The 19488-nt window shown below is 42.6% G+C and overlaps 1 protein-coding gene across 2 annotated transcripts in view; it reads left to right on the top strand.

Annotated features, from left to right (window-relative positions):
- SYBU (syntabulin) overlaps nucleotides 1-17968 on the top strand; it is a 56074-nt gene extending 38106 nt beyond the window's left edge. Inside the window, exons 5-9 of one of the 2 annotated variants that reach the window (XM_063451131.1) lie at nucleotides 3288-3393; nucleotides 4175-4228; nucleotides 7272-7475; nucleotides 13282-13428; nucleotides 16160-17968. In XM_063451131.1, coding sequence (XP_063307201.1) covers nucleotides 3288-3393; nucleotides 4175-4228; nucleotides 7272-7475; nucleotides 13282-13428; nucleotides 16160-17237 — 1589 coding nt within the window. In that variant the 3' untranslated portion in view covers nucleotides 17238-17968. The remainder of the gene's footprint in view (nucleotides 1-3287; nucleotides 3394-4174; nucleotides 4229-7271; nucleotides 7476-13281; nucleotides 13429-16159) is intronic. The other variant, XM_063451132.1, reaches the window with a different exon arrangement.
- The last annotated feature ends 1520 nt before the right edge of the window (nucleotides 17969-19488 follow it).

Below are 19488 nucleotides of genomic sequence, written 5' to 3' on the forward strand. Positions count from 1 at the left end.
TGGTCGGTTAGCATTTGCTGAAGGATCGCCACCGTCACTGGCATGGAGTCTTGTGGGGCGTTGGTCGGTGGTGAGGGACGTCCGGTAGTGTGGGTCGGTAAGTATTCCTCACCTGAGAGGTCATCAGAAAAGTCCGAACATCCACCGTGGAGTGTCGCCATGTTGGTTTCGTCTGTGCCACGGGCCTGCCGCCACATGTCCCCTATGGTGAGTCCCGGGTTGATTTTCCCCGGGTTTTTTTTGCCGGTTTTGCGCCCCATGGTGTTGGGGTGTGTGTCGAGGGCTTTTGCCGTGGTTTGGTTGCAGGATGGCTGGTTGTGCGCCCGTTTTCCTCGCTTGGGCCTCGGAGCTCTCGAGTAGTGCGACCGCTCACATCGGCTGCTAAGCCCCGCCTCTCAAAACCGTGCTGATTTTTGCTGATAACCATATTCTTCTCAAGGAATTCTTGAATATTATCCCTTAATAACCTTTCAAATATTTTACCAGCCACAGAAGTTAAGCTCACAGGTCTATAATTTCCAGGCAAGGATTTTGAACCCTTTTTGAATATAGGAACCACATCTGCCTTCCTCCAATCCTCCGGAACACTTCCTGAAAGAAAAGAATCTTGAAAGATTAAAAACAGAGGTTCACTTATTTCTACACTTAGTTCCTTAAGTACACGTGGATGGATACCGTCAGCCCCTGGAGCTTTGTTTATATTAACTTTCTTTAGTTGCTGCAGCACATTGTCTTGAGTTAACCAATTACAATTATTCTGCAAGTTTTTAGTAGCAATCATTTGCACATCTATTGCCATGGGTTCTTCTTTAATATATACGGAGGAGAAATAGTTATTTAGAATTCCTGCCTTTTCTTGGTCTTCATTAACTAACACCCCCGTTTCAGTTTTAAGTGTACCTATACTTTCATTTTTGGGTTTTTTGGAATTTATGTACTTAAAAAATGCTTTGGGGTTGGTTTTGCTCTCTTTAGCTATCATTTTTTCATTTTGAAGTTTAGCAAGTTTAATTGCCTTTTTGCACGCATTATTTGCTTTCTTATATCTTTTATAAGATGCATCTGATTTGTCTGATTTAAATGCTTTAAATGCCCTTTTCTTATTTGTAATCTCTTGTTTTACTTCTCTACTAAGCCACATTGGTTTTAATTTGTTTCTTTTATACTTATTTCCCAATGGTACATACTGAGAAATGTACCTTTCTAATATTTGTTGGAAGATGATCCATTTATCCTCAGTGTTCTTTTCACTAAAGAGTTTATGCCAGTCAATATATTGTAAAGCTTCCCTTATCTTATTGAAATTGGCCTTTTTAAAATTATATGTTTTAGTATACCCCATGTGCTTTTGTTTTTTTGAGTTTATTTCAAAGGACACTATATTGTGATCACTATTTCCCAAGGGCTCACCTACTTGAATGTTGGTCAAAAGATCAACGTTGTTTGTTAAAACCAGGTCCAGACAAGCGTCCATTCTAGTTGGTGCTTGTACAAGTTGTGACATGAAGTTGTCATTTAACAAGTTTAAAAACCTAATTCCCTTTGCTGAGCTACTAGTCCCTATGTCCCAATTTATGTCTGGGTAATTAAAATCTCCAATAATTAAAGTGTTACCAAGATTTGCAGCTTTCTCAATTTGCTCAAACAGCTGTTGTTCCTCGTCAATATTAACATTAGGTGGTTTATAACATATCCCAACCAATAGTTGGTTTCCCTTCTTTTCCCCCAAGCAGATATTTACCCATAAAGCTTCCACATTTTCCTCATCGCATTCAATTTGCTTAAGATTTGGCTTTAAATCATGGTTGACATACAAACATACCCCACCACCCTTCTTGTTTTTCCTATCCTTCCTAAATAATGTGTACCCATTTAAGTTAACTGCCCAGTCATGTGTCTCATCCCACCATGTTTCAGTTATGCCTATTATATCATATTGTTTAGTGTATGCTAATGCCTCTAGTTCCCCCATTTTGTTATTTAGGCTCCTTGCATTAGTAAGCATACATTTAATATCATGCGTCTCTTGTTTATTTTGTGAATTACCAACATTACATAGCTTCTCTGTTCTGAGCTCTCCCCTCCCCCCGTCTCCACCCTCCTTATACTGTTCTAAAGCCCATCTCCTTTCTGTCCTATCTCCATTTTGTAGATTGCTATGACCCTCCCCCCCTACTACTAGTTTAAAATCTCCTCCAACCTTCTAGCCATCCTATCCCCCAGCACTGCAGACCCCCTTCCGTTTAGGTGCAATCCATCACTACTATATAGGTTGTACCCAATCGCAAAGTCGGCCCAGTGCTCTAAAAACCCAAAACCCTCCTTCCTGCACCAAGACTTCAGCCACGCATTAACCTCTCTAATCTCCCGCTGCCTTTCCACTGTAGCACGTGGCACAGGTAATATCTCAGAGAATACCACCTTGGAGGTCCTTTTCTTGAGTTTGCTACCTAATTCCCTGAAATCATTCTTTAGGACCTTCCATCTTCCTCTTACTTTGTCATTGGTACCAACATGGACCATGACCGCTGGGTCATCCCCAGCCCCTCCCAATAATCCATCCACTCTGTCAGCAACATGCCGGACCCGAGCACCCGGGAGACAGCAAACTGTCCGGTTGAGCCGATCAGAGTGGCAGATTGCCCTATCTGCTCTCCTAATGATAGAGTCCCCTACCACCACAACCTGTCTTGCCTTCCTTACATTTTGATCCCCACCCGTACTAGAGGGGCTGTCACCTCGGCTGTTAGAAGTAACAGCTTCCTCTAATACAGCTACTCCTGAGCTGATGCTCCCAACATCTTCCCTCAAACGGGCAAATCTGCTAGGTTGCACCAAATCAGGACTAGCTAGCCCTTTCCTCTTCCCTCCCCCCCTGCTTCCTCGCCCCACTGTCACCCAGCTACATGCCTGTTCCCCATCTGTCATATCTCCTCCCTCTCCACTACCTGTCCCCACTAAACTCTGCTCAGTCAGCAGCAGACTCCTCTCAAGATTGTCGAAAAAAAAGTTTACTCGATGATGAATAGGGGGTGGCCCGAACATCGCATATGTTTGCCATCCGTGGCGAACGCGAACAAGCTATGTTCGCCAGGAACTATTTGCCAGTGAACCGTTCGGGACATCTCTAACTTTAAACTCTCACTTTAGTAAACAACCAATGCCGATGCTTTATTCAATGGTTTATATTCCTGAAAGGTAGCATTTACCCTTTGAATGTATATGCAGGTAAATAAATGATTTAGTGTGAGTGACCTCGGCTTAATTTATGTCTCTTCCACTTGTAGGGAGTGAAGCAGATTTTAGCTCCTCAAGCAGTACAGGGAGCATTTCTGCCCCAGAAGTTCATATGACTGCTATAACTGGAGGCAAAAAGGCTTCCTTCTCGCGCAAGTAAGTAATGCTCCATACTGATTCTATACATTGGAAATGAGCTCTGCTTAAAGTTGTGTCATGAGCAAAATGTAGCGCATGAATTAATCCAATAGTAAGTTACCATACAAGAGCTGATAAGGAACTAGCAAGAGAATTCAATCAATGAGCAGATTATGTAATATATATATATATATATAGATAGATAGATAGATAGATGGCAAGCAAGATATATTGATAGATACGTTGTGATGATACCAAACAGTATAAAGCTTTTAAGTTTATGCAAATTTGAATTTAGTGCTTTATCAACATATGTCACGTAGGACCTTGGGAAATGACCACTCTGAGCACAGTAATTCTGAGAAATGACGTTTCCACAATTCTCCCAGTGTAACCAGCACCACATGCTGACGAGGTGCAGAAGATGGAGACTGTATAGTCCATGGTTGGTTTCTGTTTAGATTCTGGTTCTACTTTCTCAGAATAACTGTCCCTAATATGGACTTTTCCAACGGTTCCACTTGAGATGATACAGATTTCCATCAGTAAATGTTGATATATTGTATACAAAATATACCCAGAGATCTTGCAATCAGTTTATGAGTCCAATTACATGTAGCAAAATAACCGATACTCACAAGCTGTACAGTGTTTAAAGTATAAAGAATATTTACTCATTTACTGAGCTAAAAGACTTGTACCTATAATTTAGTTGCATTAAATGTCTGTCTAAGGTGTATTATTCTAAAGTTCTAGTATTAAATGCATTCACTTCTGTTTCTTTTTCCTGTCTTGGAAGGCTGCCTTACAGATCAGAGCCTCAAAAACGGGTTGCCAGGATTCAGTCAGAGAGGTGACTGCATGTGAACCTCTGACATGTGTTCATGTGAATCATATTTAATCTTGTGAATGTCAAAGGGAAGAATTTTGCATTGTTCACTCATTTGGTCTTCCAGGTGTTAAAGCCATTGTGAACTGTTGTTGTTGTGTGGTATTTTCATATGTTGCCCAAATGATATTAACCAGTTGTGTGATTGACTTTATTATATTTTAAGTTTTTATTTTTTTAACATTGTTCAAGTTGATCCAGTTTAAAGGACCACTCTAGTGCCAGGAAAACATACTCGTTTTCCTGGCACTAGAGTGCCCTGAGGGTGCCCCCACCCTCAGGGACCCCCTCCCGCCCGGCTCTGGAAAGGGGTTAAAACTTACCTTTTTCCAGCGGTGGGCGGAGAGCTCTCCTCCTCCGATCCTCCTCTTCTCCTCACCGTCGGCTGAATGCGCACGCGCGGCAAGAGCTGCGCGCGCATTCAGCTGGTCACATAGGAAAGCATTCATAATGCTTTCCTATGGACGCTTGCGTGCTCTCACTGTGATTTTCACAGTGAGAATCACGCAAGCGCCTCTAGCGGCTGTCAATGAGACAGCCACTAGAGGAAATAGGGGAAGGCTTAACCCATTCACAAACATAGCAGTTTCTCTGAAACTGCTATGTTTCTGAAAAAATGGGTTAACCCTAGAAGGACCTGGCACCCAGACCACTTCATTAAGCTGAAGTGGTCTGGGTGCCTAGAGTGGTCCTTTAAGGTTGAAATATTTTGACATTGCCCCAGCTATGCATTTGATGCATCTCTGACATTCAGAATGGTTAACTTATGAATAAAGTAGCTCACAGCCTCTGGTAGATGATATTTGCCTGTCTGGCTTAGAGGGAGAGGGGAAATTCTTCTCCAGGGTCACTGGGTTGCATGCATGTATATATCACCCTTGTATCATTCTTCTGTAGATTTGGAAATCCATTGAGATATCTGTTTGAGTACGGCACGAGTAAGACATTAAGGAGGAATTGTTCATGGCTTTTGCTACCATGGTTTTTTCCCTAGCTGGTGTCCCATAACCTCAATGTTCTCTTGGCCAGGACTGGCACACTGACCTAATTCACAGTAACAATTGCATACCTCCTAACATTAAAAATGAAAAAAGAGGGACACTTTTTTTTTTAGGCGAGTGGTTGGGGTTGTGGCCAGGAAGACCCACTAGATGATTTGTTTTTAATTCACTCAGTTGCCCCAGGTTTGTTTTGTTACTGTGGTACATTCCATATTATGAGCTTATTAAGCTGCTGAAATCTCTTCTGATTTGTGATTTGTGTTTGTTGTGTATGCATGTGTGACTGTCTGGAACTGGTTTGCACAGTACTGTGAGGTGAAAGGGAGATTAATAGCAGCACACCAATAACACAAAAACTAATAATTGGATAATATTGAGGTGCAACAATACATAGCTAACTTAAGCTGAAAATAGTGTGTGAATGTGTCTATTTATATAGGATATACATAAATTGTGCTTTTAAAGAAAGAACCTACTGCCTTAGTGTTGTCTTTGATTCTAACTTTTCTGTTATACTGCAAATCCAGCCAATTCCACCTTAAACACATTGCTTGCACCACACCCTTTCTTACATAAGATGTTACTAAGGAGCTTGTTCATGCTCTTGCAGTTCCTCTCATTGACTACTGTAGTTCTCTCCTGATTGGCATCTCCAGTTAATTAAAACCTACCTCTTCAGAATAGCTTATGGACTCCAAGGATAGCTGTCATTCCTCAAACCTATCCCTTCCTCTCTCAAATTAATAAGTGGGGGAGTTTAACTCAGTAGGGCATTGAGTCAGGTGAAAAGCAGTGTGAGATGAATTGATTTGATATACGTAATGCCCATTCAGTGATCAGTCAGTAATGTCTGGGACTCCCTAATGGCACATGGCAATGGTTCTACAGGCAAAGCAAAAAGGAGATGGGCATTATTGGTGGGTGCTATTAAGCATAGAGAATTATTTAGAATTGGCTGTATCAAACAACCAAAGCCATAGAGCAGTCCTGAATTTGCTATTTTAGGTTACTGTCCTTGCACCACAGGGTCTCTGCCGGGCAGATTACAAGGTCAACAAACAAACTGGGCATTTGGACCATGCACAGACCGCTTCAGCAGTGCTGTTTGCATGTTCTGCCTTGGGGGAGGGGGCAGGCTGGCCACCCTCTTTTAAAGCATGCCTTTCTTTCCCAGACAAACTTGCGCCATTCATGGGCAAAACCACCACTTTCACTGTGCCCTGTGCAGCCTGCTCTCTTGCCTGCCCACCTCCATCCTGTAAGGTGGGCTTTCAAGATTGCAAGATATGCCAAAAACCTTAAGGGGTAAAGCCGTAAGTAGAATGAGTCCAGCACTTGACATGGTGAACTTGGGATATCTGTATGTGCATAGTTTGTATTTTTTTTTTTTTTTGCACATTTTAGTGATTAGCTGCATGCTGTGTTATGCTTTTAGACTATAGATACTCTGCTATAAACACATTTATACATTTTAACAGCTTGTTTTCTAAACCTATTAAAGTAATGCTAACCATGAAGCTTTCACTAGCAGTTATATGGAGATGCAGTGTGATTTTACACCGTAGCTTCTTTTTACACCGACAATGATCCTGTATTTATGGAGTGTTAATTATCCATACCATAATTCTAACATAGTCATAGTTTTTTTTTTTTTTTCTGTCTGCACCATAACCTGACTTTATGTTTTACAGATGGTAAATGTGTGGCCAATGTTAACCATTCTATTTCATGCAGCTGCGTATTATGAACCCGACACCTCCAGTTCTCTCTCTTTTCACATTCCAGTTCCATTAATATATGTGTATTTTAGTGTTTAGAAACCAAATCATTGGTTGCGAATACAAATCATTGTAATTGATCTGAATTCTGACTCTTTGAATCGTGTTAATTTTGTGATCATGTTATTAATGTTGATTTTGTTTTGTGTGTGCGTGCGTTTTTGTTGTTGTGTTAAAAAAAAAGGTGTGTGTTTTAACGGTAAAATAAATGTTGGTTTATCCTTTCAGTCACACATCTCATGGTAAAGGTTCTCAAGGTTCATCAAACAAACCAATAAACAGCCCTCCTGCCTCGCGAGAAAAGGACCTCTTTTTAATGTTGTGCAGGAATCCACTAAACTCTAGCCACGCTCACGATGCCTATGGAGTTTCATCTCCTAGTAGTAGCAACTCTGGTTCATATAAAGGAAGTGACACCAGCCCCACTATGCGGTAAAGTATACTGTATTTTTCTGTTGATATTGTTACAAAGTCTTTACATTATCCATCCACTACTTTGATAGCCATTAACTAATCTTTCTCTACTGCTGTTCAGTCACAAAACAGCTGCCTCAAAGATATTAACTGCAATCATTGGAACATTTTTCTGAAAAGTATTATACTAAAAATAAATAAAATGTAAAAAAAATATCAATATATATCATGGCAGCCTTGGTTAGTGGTCTGTCATTGAACATTTAACAAATTGTTTGGTTAACACTCCCACAAATGTCCAGTTAAAGGGACACTCCAGGCATCCAGACCACTTCAGCTCATTGAAGTGGTCTGGGTGCATTTTCCCAGGCAGAAGCATAACTAGAAACCAAAGGGTTGCAATGCAAAAATTGCCCTGGCCCCTCAACGTGTCTCATTCCCTCTCTCCCAGCCCCTTCATGTGTGCGACGTGTCCCATTCCCCCCAAGTCCTCCGTGTCCCATTTCTCCATCACCCCCTACTCTCCATGTTTCCCATTTCTCCCACTCACCCTTGATGTGTCCCATTCCTCCCCCTCTCCCACCTCCATGTGTCCTATTCCTCTCCTCCATGTGTCCCATTCCTCCCTCTATAACCCCGCCCCTCCTTGTTTACAATTCCTCCCTCTATCCCCCTAGTGGCGGAACAGACCTCGCCACGTGTTCTTGGAGGGGGCTGCTTGCCCGCCTACTACCTTCTGACTATAGCCCGGACTGGCTATCGGGCAAACCGGGCAAATGCCCGGTGGGCCGCGATGGCCATGGGCCGAGGCCAGCAGGAAAGATCAAGAGATCTCTCCTGCCGGCCCATGCGCAGCAGCACCGGCCCCAAGATGGAGTTCTATCCTATCATGGGCCGGAGGGGAGATCGGGAAGTGAGCCGGTCTCCCTCCGCGCACGCCGAGCAGCTTCCGTTCTCTTCCTCTCGCAAGCTCCAAGATTATCAGAGCGTTGCCATGGTAACCCGCGGCACCGCTCTGAAAAAACGGCGCTCGCGAGAGGGAGAGAGAGATGGTCTGTACCCTGCGGGGTACAGACTGAATTACCTGCCGCTGGAACACCTGGGATGTGTGTGTGGCGTAGCCCCCCCTCACTGGACCACCAGGTATGTGAATGCTCCCTCCCCCCCTGCAAAGTTAAAAGGGGGAATACATTGAATTTTTTTTTAACTTTTTAATAATAATAATTAAAGGACATATACACACACACAAACACATTACACACACTGCACACTGCACTAACACTCACTGCACCACTAACACTCACTGCACCACTAACACACACACATTCTGCTCCCCTGCACTAACACACAAACACACACTGCACTAAAACTCACTGCACCACTAACACACACACATTCTGCTCCCCTGCACTAACACACACTGCACTAACACAAACACACACTGCACTAACACAAACACACACTGCACTAACACAAACACACACTGCACTAACACAAACACACACTGCACTAACACAAACACACACTGCACTAACACAAACACACACTGCACTAACACAAACACACACTGCACTAACACAAACACACACTGCACTAACACAAACACACACTGCACTAACACAAACACACACTGCACTAACACAAACACACACTGCACTAACACAAACACACACTGCACTAACACAAACACACACTGCACTAACACAAACACACACTGCACTAACACAAACACACACTGCACTAACACAAACACACACTGCACTAACACAAACACACACTGCACTAACACAAACACACACTGCACTAACACACACACACACTGCACTAACACACACACACACTGCACTAACACACACACACACTGCACTAACACACACACACACTGCACTAACACACACACACACTGCACTAACACACACACACACTGCACTAACACACACACACTGCACTAACACACACACACACACTGCACTAACACACACACACTGCACTAACACACACACACACACTGCACTAACACACACACACTGCACTAACACACACACACACTGCACTAACACACACACACACTGCACAAACACACAAACACACACTGCACAAACACACAAACACACACTGCACAAACACACAAACACACACTGCACAAACACACAAACACACACAAACACACACTGCACAAACACACTGCACTAACGCACACTGCACTAACGCACACTGCACTAACGCACACTGCACTAACGCACACTGCACTAACGCACACTGCACTAACGCACACTGCACTAACGCACACTGCACTAACGCACACTGCACTAACGCACACTGCACTAACGCACACTGCACTAACGCACACTGCACTAACGCACACTGCACTAACGCACACTGCACTAACGCACACTGCACTAACGCACACTGCACTAACGCACACTACACACACAGCACCCCTTGCACTAACACACAATCACACTGCATACACTCTATACCCCTACATACACACTACAGCCCCTGCATTAACACACAAACACACTACACACACTCTATACCCCTTATATACACACTATTCCCCTGGTACTCACATACACACTCTATACCCCATAAACCTACACTCCCTGCACTCTCATACGTTATACCCCCTATAAACACACACATTACACCCCCTGCATGCATCCACACTAATTTATATCCCCTATAAATACATATTCTGCACCCCCTGTACACACCACACCACCTATGCATACATTATCCCCCCTATACACATGTGCTCTACAGCTCCTATATGCAAACACACACTAGAGCCCCTAGATACACTCACAAACACACAGTACAGCTCCTTACATGCACACACTCCACAGGCCCTATATAAAAATACACACACAAACACACACACACACACAAACACACACTGCACTAACACACAAACACACACTGCACAAACACACAAACACACACTGCACAAACACACAAACACACACTGCACAAACACACACTGCACTAACACACAAACACACACTGCACTAACACACAAACACACACTGCACTAACACACAAACACACACTGCACTAACACACAAACACACACTGCACTAACACACAAACACACACTGCACTAACACACAAACACACACTGCACTAACGCACAAACATACTGCTCCCCTGCACTAACACACAAACATACTGCTCCCCTGCACTAACACACACTGCACTAACACACACTGCACTAACACACACTGCACTAACACACACTGCACTAACACACACTGCACTAACACACACTGCACTAACACACACTGCACTAACACACACTGCACTAACACACACTGCACTAACACACACTGCACTAACACACACTGCACTAACACACACTGCACTAACACACACTGCACTAACACACACTGCACTAACACACACTGCACTAACACACACTGCACTAACACACACTGCACTAACACACACTGCACACACAGCACCCCCTGCACTAACACACACTACACACACAGCACCCCCTGCACTAACACACACTACACACACAGCACCCCCTGCACTAACACACAAACACACAGCACCCCCTGCACTAACACACAATCACACTACACACACTCTATACCCCTTATATACACACTATTCCCCTGGTACTCACATACACACTCTATACCCCATAAACCTACACTACACTCCCTGCACTCTCATACGTTATACCCCCTATAAACACACACATTACACCCCCTGCATGCATCCACACTAATTTATATCCCCTATAAATACATATTCTGCACCCCCTGTACACACCACACCACCTATGCATACATTATCCCCCCTATACACATGTGCTCTACAGCTCCTATATGCAAACACACACTAGAGCCCCTAGATACACTCACAAACACACAGTACAGCTCCTTACATGCACACACTCCACAGGCCCTATATAAAAATACACACACACACAAACACACATACTTTACAACCCAAAGACACACACACTACAGCCCCTAGCCACATGCAGTACGCCACAAACAGACCCCTTCACACACACAATTGCTCTACACACATGCAACGTCCAAACATATACAACAACACAAGGAACACCCCCACCCATACACAACACTCTTTAACAGTCCGGTTCCTGTTTTGATCTCTGGTATCCCACTATTGAGGACACCAGAGACAAATCGCCAGCAAACGCAGCACAAACTCAACCCCTCCCCCCCCCCCCCCCCCCCCCCAAAAAAAAAAAAAAATCATGGCATTTATTTTGGCCAGGAGCACTGGATGCTCTGGAGGAGCGTCACATTAACATACTCATTTGGTGGGGGGGAAGGGAGTGTGCGTGTCAATGGTGGTGACATGACATGCCCCCTTTCTGGCCCCGCCCCTAATAGTGGGCTGCTCTGCCTTTAATTGCCCGGGCTGAATTTTTGTCCCAGTCCGGCCCTGAGCCCTGGGATATATGGCATTTGAAAACCCTATTTGTGCCCTGTGACAACACTGGAGATTGTGCACAAATATGACTATTGTCCATATTTTTTATGATTCCCTTCGTTTGTTGCACTGTTACCCATGTATTTCATCTGTTGGTTCGGCTGGATAGACTACCAGACAAACTGTGGAGTTACTGGGTGGCTACCATTTTATGTATCAGAGGCACATGGTGAGAACAATGGATGGCGGCCATTTTAACTCATAGACACTGTTTTGACTTTTCTACACGGTGCCATCTCGCCGGTATTTGGTGCACAAAGACATCGTTCAGTAGTTTTAACTACAGAACAGGGGACACATTTAACAGTAATTATTTTTCATATAGCCTGTATATGTTCTGCGGAATCTGTATTAAACCGTATCTTCCAATGGGGTTATTGCATGTTTTGGGTTCCCTGTGATATGTTTTATAATACTTTCCTGATTGTGATAATTAAGTTAGTCTATTGTGTTGAGATAATTGTATCACAGGCAGAGGGGAGGATTTCTGATGTAATGAATGGGAGTGTTAGCTGTGTTGTAATGTGTTGATTGGTTGTTCTTCAAAACCCTGTGGGCAGTACTATGTTTGTAGAATGTGAATAATATGTATGTGCCCGTACAGTCAGTTCTACTTCACCCTCAATTTGGAGTGCCGTCTCTTATTGGGGGAATCTGCTACAAGGGATTGCTATGCTCTGCATACTCTCTTGCTATATTCACTGCTAAGCTCTTGTAAGAGCTTGTTCCTGTCCTGCTCTATGAAGGAGTCCACGGTGGTTATGGTGTCGGCTGGAATGCTTGGAGCCCTCCAATGCTTGGAGCATCCTTCAATGGAGGTACTCAGTCGGGGTGCCCGTCGATCCGTTACAACCCCCGTGTCTCTTTTCCCCCCTCTCCCATATCCATGTCCCTTTCCTCCCTCTCCCCTGCCCATGTGTCCCATTCCTCCCTCTATTCCCCCTCCCCTCCCCATGTGTCCCATTCCTCCCTCTATTCCCCCTCCCCTCCATGTGTCCATCTATTCCCTCTCCCTGTGTCCAATTCCTCCCTCTATTCCCCCACCCCTCCCTGTATCCAATTCCTCCCTCTCCCCCTTCCATATGTCTCTTTCCTCCCTCTGTCTCACCCTCCATGTGTCTCTTTCCTCCCTTTCTCCCCCTCCATGTGTCTCTTTCCTTCCTCTTTCCCCACCCCTCCATGTGTCCCTTTCTTCCATGCACAAATATAGATTTTTATTTTGAATGATTATTACAGTCTACTACAAAGCAAAACTGAAGTAAGTAGCTGAGAATTATTGAATGCTGTGTTTGTGACTCACAATAGTCTTTGACGCACTATTCCAGCTTATATATCTTTGCATTCACAGACGCACGAGATACACCTCTTGTGGGGACAATCATGGCATCAAACCTCCATCCCCTGAACAGTATTTGACGCCACTTCAGCAGAAAGAAGTGTCTATCCGACATTTGAAGGCAAAATTGAAGGAATCGAAGACATCCCTAGAAGAGAGGTGCATTTTTATGTTTTTATTTTTGTACATTTCTTTTCCTTATTAATTGTGACATAATTACATTTATACTACTGAAAAAAGTAAAACTTTTTATATAGACATATTCCTTTATTTTATATAAATACATATTTTTAATCAACATGTGTAAATTTTTTCATGCTTAAAGGATCACTATAGGGTCAGGAACACAAATTTGTATTCCTGACCCTATAGTGTTAAAACCACCATCTAGCTCCTCTGGGCCCCATATGCCTCCATAAATATAGCAAAATCTTACTGTATTCAAGTCTGAAGCTGTAGATCTGCATGCTGTTTGCCTCAGAAAAACAAGCAGTCTGCTGACATCATCAGAAGTGGTAGCCTGATCCAATCACAGTGCTCCATAGGATTGGCTGAGACTGACAAGGAGGCAGATCAGGGGCAATTCAAACACAGCCCTGGCCAATCAGCATCTCCTCATAGAGATTAATTGAATCAATTAATCTCTATGAGGAAAGTTCAGTGTCTGCATGCAGAGGAAGGAGATACTGAATGTTTGGATGCATTCTAGGCAGCCATGACCCAGGCAGGATCTGAGGAGGAACAACCATCTGAGTAGTGGCCAGTGAAGTTATCACTAGGCTGTAATGTAAACACTGCATTTTCTCTGAAAAGACAGTGTTTACAGCAAAAAGCCTGAAGGTAATGATTCTACTCACCAGAACAAATGCAATAAGCTGTAGTGGTTTTGGTGACTATAGTGTCCCTTTAATAATCTATCCATAAAACCATAAATGGTATTTAATTTACAGCTCCTATGTAACTTGCTATGAATCTGCTAAATTGGCTGCATGATTCTTGTTTCTTTAAAGGGACACAATAGTGTTTAAAAAAACATATTTTTTTTTGTGAGGAAAAGTCTGAGGAGTGCAGAGATATCCCAGTATCCCTTGCACAGAGGTGAGGTACCTGCCCTGAGCCATCCTATCTAGTAGCTTGTCTATACGGGACATGGGGAATGCATCTGAGACAGACTTGTCATTGAGACTCCTGTAGTCCACACAGAACCGGGTGGCTCCGTCTCGCTTTGGGACGGTTTGATCACCCCCAGTCGGAGCACCTGCTGAATCTCCTGTTTCATATTCTCCGGATTCGCCTCTGGGATCTAGTACGGGGTTTGTCTCCGGTTGTTGGGCGTGGGGGTTTCTACCTTGTGGGTGGTGAGGGGGGTGCACCCAGGTTGGAGAAAGTCTCCATCTACGCAGACAGCAGCTGCTGCGCTTGCCTGCATTCCTGCTCAGTCAGGCGGTCTACCAGGTGGACCTAGTCTTTGGACACTGCCAGAGCTCCCTCCTCCAGGAGGTTAGGCAGGGGAAGATTATCAAAATCTTCCGTGGAGGGCGCATATATAGCGGTTACCTCCTCTATCCGCTTGTAGTAATGTTTCAGAATATTAACATGTAATATGCATCTTACTCCTGTACCTGAGCAAGGGGCTGGTCATGTAGGTAGTGTCACACTTCTGGCTTAATGTCGCATAGCTGCGGAGTTACCTCGGCAGTGAACTGGGTGCCCCGGTCCAAGATGATCTCCCGGGGAAAATCTATCTGGGAGAACACTCGCATCAGGGCTTCGGCCACAGTCTCTGCCTGAATGTTGCTCAGGGCGACTGCTTTGGGGTGCCGAGTAGCATAATCCCCGATGGTCAGAATCTCCAGAATCTCTAGAATGTCTTGAAGAATTTTCCTATGTGTTTCTCTTTTGAGCCCACTGTATCCAGCCAGTCCATATGGAACACATGTACTAGATTATTATTATTTTTTTATATAAGATGCAAGGAAAGTGGAGGGGGGGGGGGAGGGGGGGGGGGACTGGGCTTATCCAGACATACAAGCTTTTTTTTTTTTTTCCGCTTCATCTGCTAGAATGGGAACTAGTTTATTTTTGTTTGTGTGGATGTGGCAGTATGAGATCAAATAGTGCAAAGGGGTCCGTGAAGGAAATAAAGAAATGAGTGGAGACCGTAGGTTAGTGGCATAACTTGGTCCAAAATTGTGATTTGAGAAACAGGACCACAAGCAGTTAAAATGCCTGTACAAAATACAAGCCATTTTGTAGCAATTTCTTGTGGGTGAGATAGCCATGTGCATGTAGCAAAAAGGTTATATATGTATGCCTAGTGTAAGATTTTAGGACCATTTTTCCGTATGGTTCTTCGGAAGCATTAGTTCAGAAGTACAAAAATGCCAGACTAAGCTGGTCAAGTCAATTGTAGGTATGTGCTATTACCCCCGGTTGACACCAATGGATTATTGCAGTGGGTCTAGATGTAGAGACTGTTTTCAATATGCTATATATATTGTTTCAAATGAACTGTCTAAAGACTTGAAAAAAACATCTTCTGTATTCATAATTTGTTTGGGGCTTTTTGCTATTGCACATATGGTCTTATTCACAAAACTCCAAATTGTTGCAAACTGAAATGTAAATGGCAAAATGTAAACTACATTTGTTAAACTGTGGCTATAGCTGGGCTGAATAATTTTTGTAGATTAGCTTTTGTTGGCCTTTATATTACACCTGATTTCTGTTTGCTACAGTTTGGAGTTTATTGCATAAACAATCAAAAATCCCAGTTGTGGTTCTGGTTTTTGTATCATTTGTTAAAAAACAAAACAAAAAAAACACTTTGATTTATTGTATCCAATACCAGTTCTTTGATATTAAATATATATTTTTATTGGCATTTCAGAGAAGCAGAAATAGAGGACCTTAAGTCTCAGTTGGCCCGTATGAGAGAAGACTGGATTGAAGAAGAGTGCCATAGAGTTGAAGCCCAACTTGCCCTAAAGGAAGCGAGGAAGGAAATAAAACAGTTAAAACAGTTTATTGAAACCATGAAAAACAGCTTAGCTGAGAAAGATAAAGGGATCCAAAAATATTTCATTGATATAAACATTCAAAACCGTAAACTGGAAACACTACTGCGTAGCATGGAGATAGCACAGGATGAGTCCTTCAGAGATGAACCATGTCTGGATTATATTTGTAGCTCACCTGGAGCATCTTTGACTGAAAGTGCAATTTATGATAAAATGTCAGAAGGACTCCTATTAGAAGAACAAGCAACTGAAGAAATGGCAGACTGTGATCTGCTTGTCAATGATGACCTTGCAAACAGAGATGACTTGTATGATGAAGTAATGATGGAAACCACAAGTGAGCTTAGTGGTTTAGGACATCTGAATTCCACAGGGTTGCAGTCCAGCCTTGGAACAGGTGGATTTGATAAGGTAAAATGGAAACGTGCAAAAGAATCACTATGGATGGAACAAGCTATACAGACTGATGTGGTTCCATATAGCATTGATCTGGAGCACCTTATTCTCAAGGTTTTCAAGAGTCACGCAAATAACAATCCATTTGGAAGATCATCTCCTTTACAGGATCTTCAAATAAAATTTTCTACTGGATCCCAAACACTAATAGATCTGACACCAGATGACCCCAACTCTGCAATTCTTTTATCCCCAGAGTCAATGCAGAAGGATTTTGCAAGTGCCAATGCAAATCGTGCTATGAAAGAACTTGACTTTGAAAATCCTTTATTGGAGATGCGAAATGAAGAGACTGCTCAGGCCCTTGTGCCAAAGAAACAGTGGAGTGATCATTTCCTGACCGATCTCATGGCTGTAGCAATGCCCATCATTCCTACAGTAATTTGGGCTTTCAGTACCCAAAGAGGGAACATTGATCCTGTATATAACATTGGTACCTTGATGCGTGGTTGTTGTTTGATGGCTTTACATTCCCTCAGAAGAATCCCCTAAAGTCCTTACCATCTAACCTTTTTACAACTGTAAAATTGGACTGCGGTTTTCTCTTGTGTTTGTGGCTATTTAGGGCACTTGTATGAATTATGTTTGTCACTATTGCACCTAAATATTTTTATTTGCACTTTATAAAGCAGCAAACATTAGCATTTGTTTTGGTTTGCTTTAAGACAAATATAAATTGAAGTGATAGGTTCACACCCCCCCCACCCCAAACATTGCACTAATCCTTACTAAAATGTCTCATATGCTAGAATTCATTTTTGCACTTTGCATTACAAATCGTGTTTCTATTGCTGAAATGGCTCTTACTGGCATTGCTTAGCTATGCTTAATGTGTGATTGTCTTTGCATTTGTTAAACAGCACTTGTAAAATATATGCACCTTTAAATACCCTTGCTTAAAGTAATGTACTTATAGTATATATGTGGCGTAAATATTAATGCCCATGATGTTGAATTTGCACTTTTCTGCATTATTTAAAAAGGGTCCCTATTTCTGCTGTAGGTATGCTTGGTAATATGTCAAATATTTATAGTTATATATGTGGGAGTATATATGTATATATTTTATTGACTAGTGCAGTATGTTGGAGCATGTTTGTGCAGAAAGATACATTGTATTGAAAGAGTATATTGTACATTCCTAGTGAAATGGTATAGCATGGTGAAAATGTGCCTAGAAATGTTTACGGAGTCTAGAAATGATTCTAATAAAAACAAGTCATCGGTGAGTTTGCATTTACTATATTTTTTATTTGTAAATTTGGTTTGGCTGTGTAACTGGGGAGATGATTCTGAGCAGAATACTCAAACAGTGAAACACAGACAATGACATTTCACACACCGTAACTATCACATGCTGACATAGCAAACAGAAAAAAATGGCATCCGCTGATGGTGAACACACAGTCACTCATGTTTGTTCACACTGCTGCTTCTGCATGCAAAATGCTTGCGCTGATTTTGCATTAACTAAAGCAGACCCCGAATTAAAGCATATACACGAGTGCAGGAATAGCTCAAGCTCTTGTACTGACTTCATTGTAGGTGCTGCTGCTACTACTGTGTATTCTAGATATAAAGACGAATTCAAACTGCCTTCAGAAATTTTACATTGGATTCAAAACCTGTTTACACTATATTCAGTTGTTTTACATGCAGACTTTATACATGTTTTAAGGCCAAAGACCTGTATTTGTGGGAGGAGTTTGGCTTATAAAAACTCTAACACAATCCTACTGGGGCCGTTCCGTTTCAGGTCATCCCACCTGCCTCAACCCTTATTTAATTAATTAATTCCACTCATCTCCTCGGTTGGCCCTCTGTTATTTACAGGCCTACCCGTTCGTTGGTTTCTGCACACCGCAACCAACTTTTCACCACCACCAATTGATACATAATACTATTATTTTTCCAACCCCAAATATAATTTTGTTCTTCTACCTTAAAGGACCATGAAAGGCACCCAGACCACTTCACGTGATGTGGTCTGAGTGCATTGGCACTGTAGTTTTAACCCTGTACTTTTTTTTTTTTTATTATTATTGGAAACTGCAATGTTTACATTGCTGGGTTAAATATTCATTTAGTGAAGGGGTGCCCCAAAGGTAGATCGCCAGATGTTTTAAAACTACATCTTCCATGTTTCCTTGAATGCTCTAATGGCTGTCTTCCTATCTAAATGCTGGAGGTTTTTTTTTTTTTAGTACCTAATAAAAAAATATTTAATTCTAGGCTGGATACCTAGAGCTCTTGTTATTTAGAAGCTCAGTTTCAGGGCAAAGTTAAAAAAAAAAAAATGGAGCAAACAGGAATGTTCAGTCGGTTTCTATGGTGATTGCTCCACTTCTGGAAATTTGCCTCACAACTCTTCTGCCAGAATATATTTATGTAGAAGTAAACATTTTAGACACTGCCAAATGATCATGTTTCCAAAATGTACTGTGAGTGAAAAGTCCAATCTGACCATTCTGATAACTTGGAAATAGAGATGGGCCTCTGCTGCAATTTGTTTAGAATGGGGGCTTCAAACTCTGGTCCCACAGATGTTGACCTACAACTCCCACTCCCAGAATTATTTGAATCCAACAAGGTGCCTGCGAGTTGTAGTTCAGATTTTGAGATCACTGGTCTATATATGTTTGTAAAAGCAGCCAAAGATAAATCACCCGGCACTTGGCTGAGATCAGGGGGCAGAGCTACAAGGTGCCGGTTATGAACCAGCTAATCCCGGGCACCAGGGGGC

This window comes from Pelobates fuscus, chromosome 4 (assembly GCF_036172605.1).
Source record: "Pelobates fuscus isolate aPelFus1 chromosome 4, aPelFus1.pri, whole genome shotgun sequence".
NCBI lineage: Eukaryota > Metazoa > Chordata > Amphibia > Anura > Pelobatidae > Pelobates > Pelobates fuscus.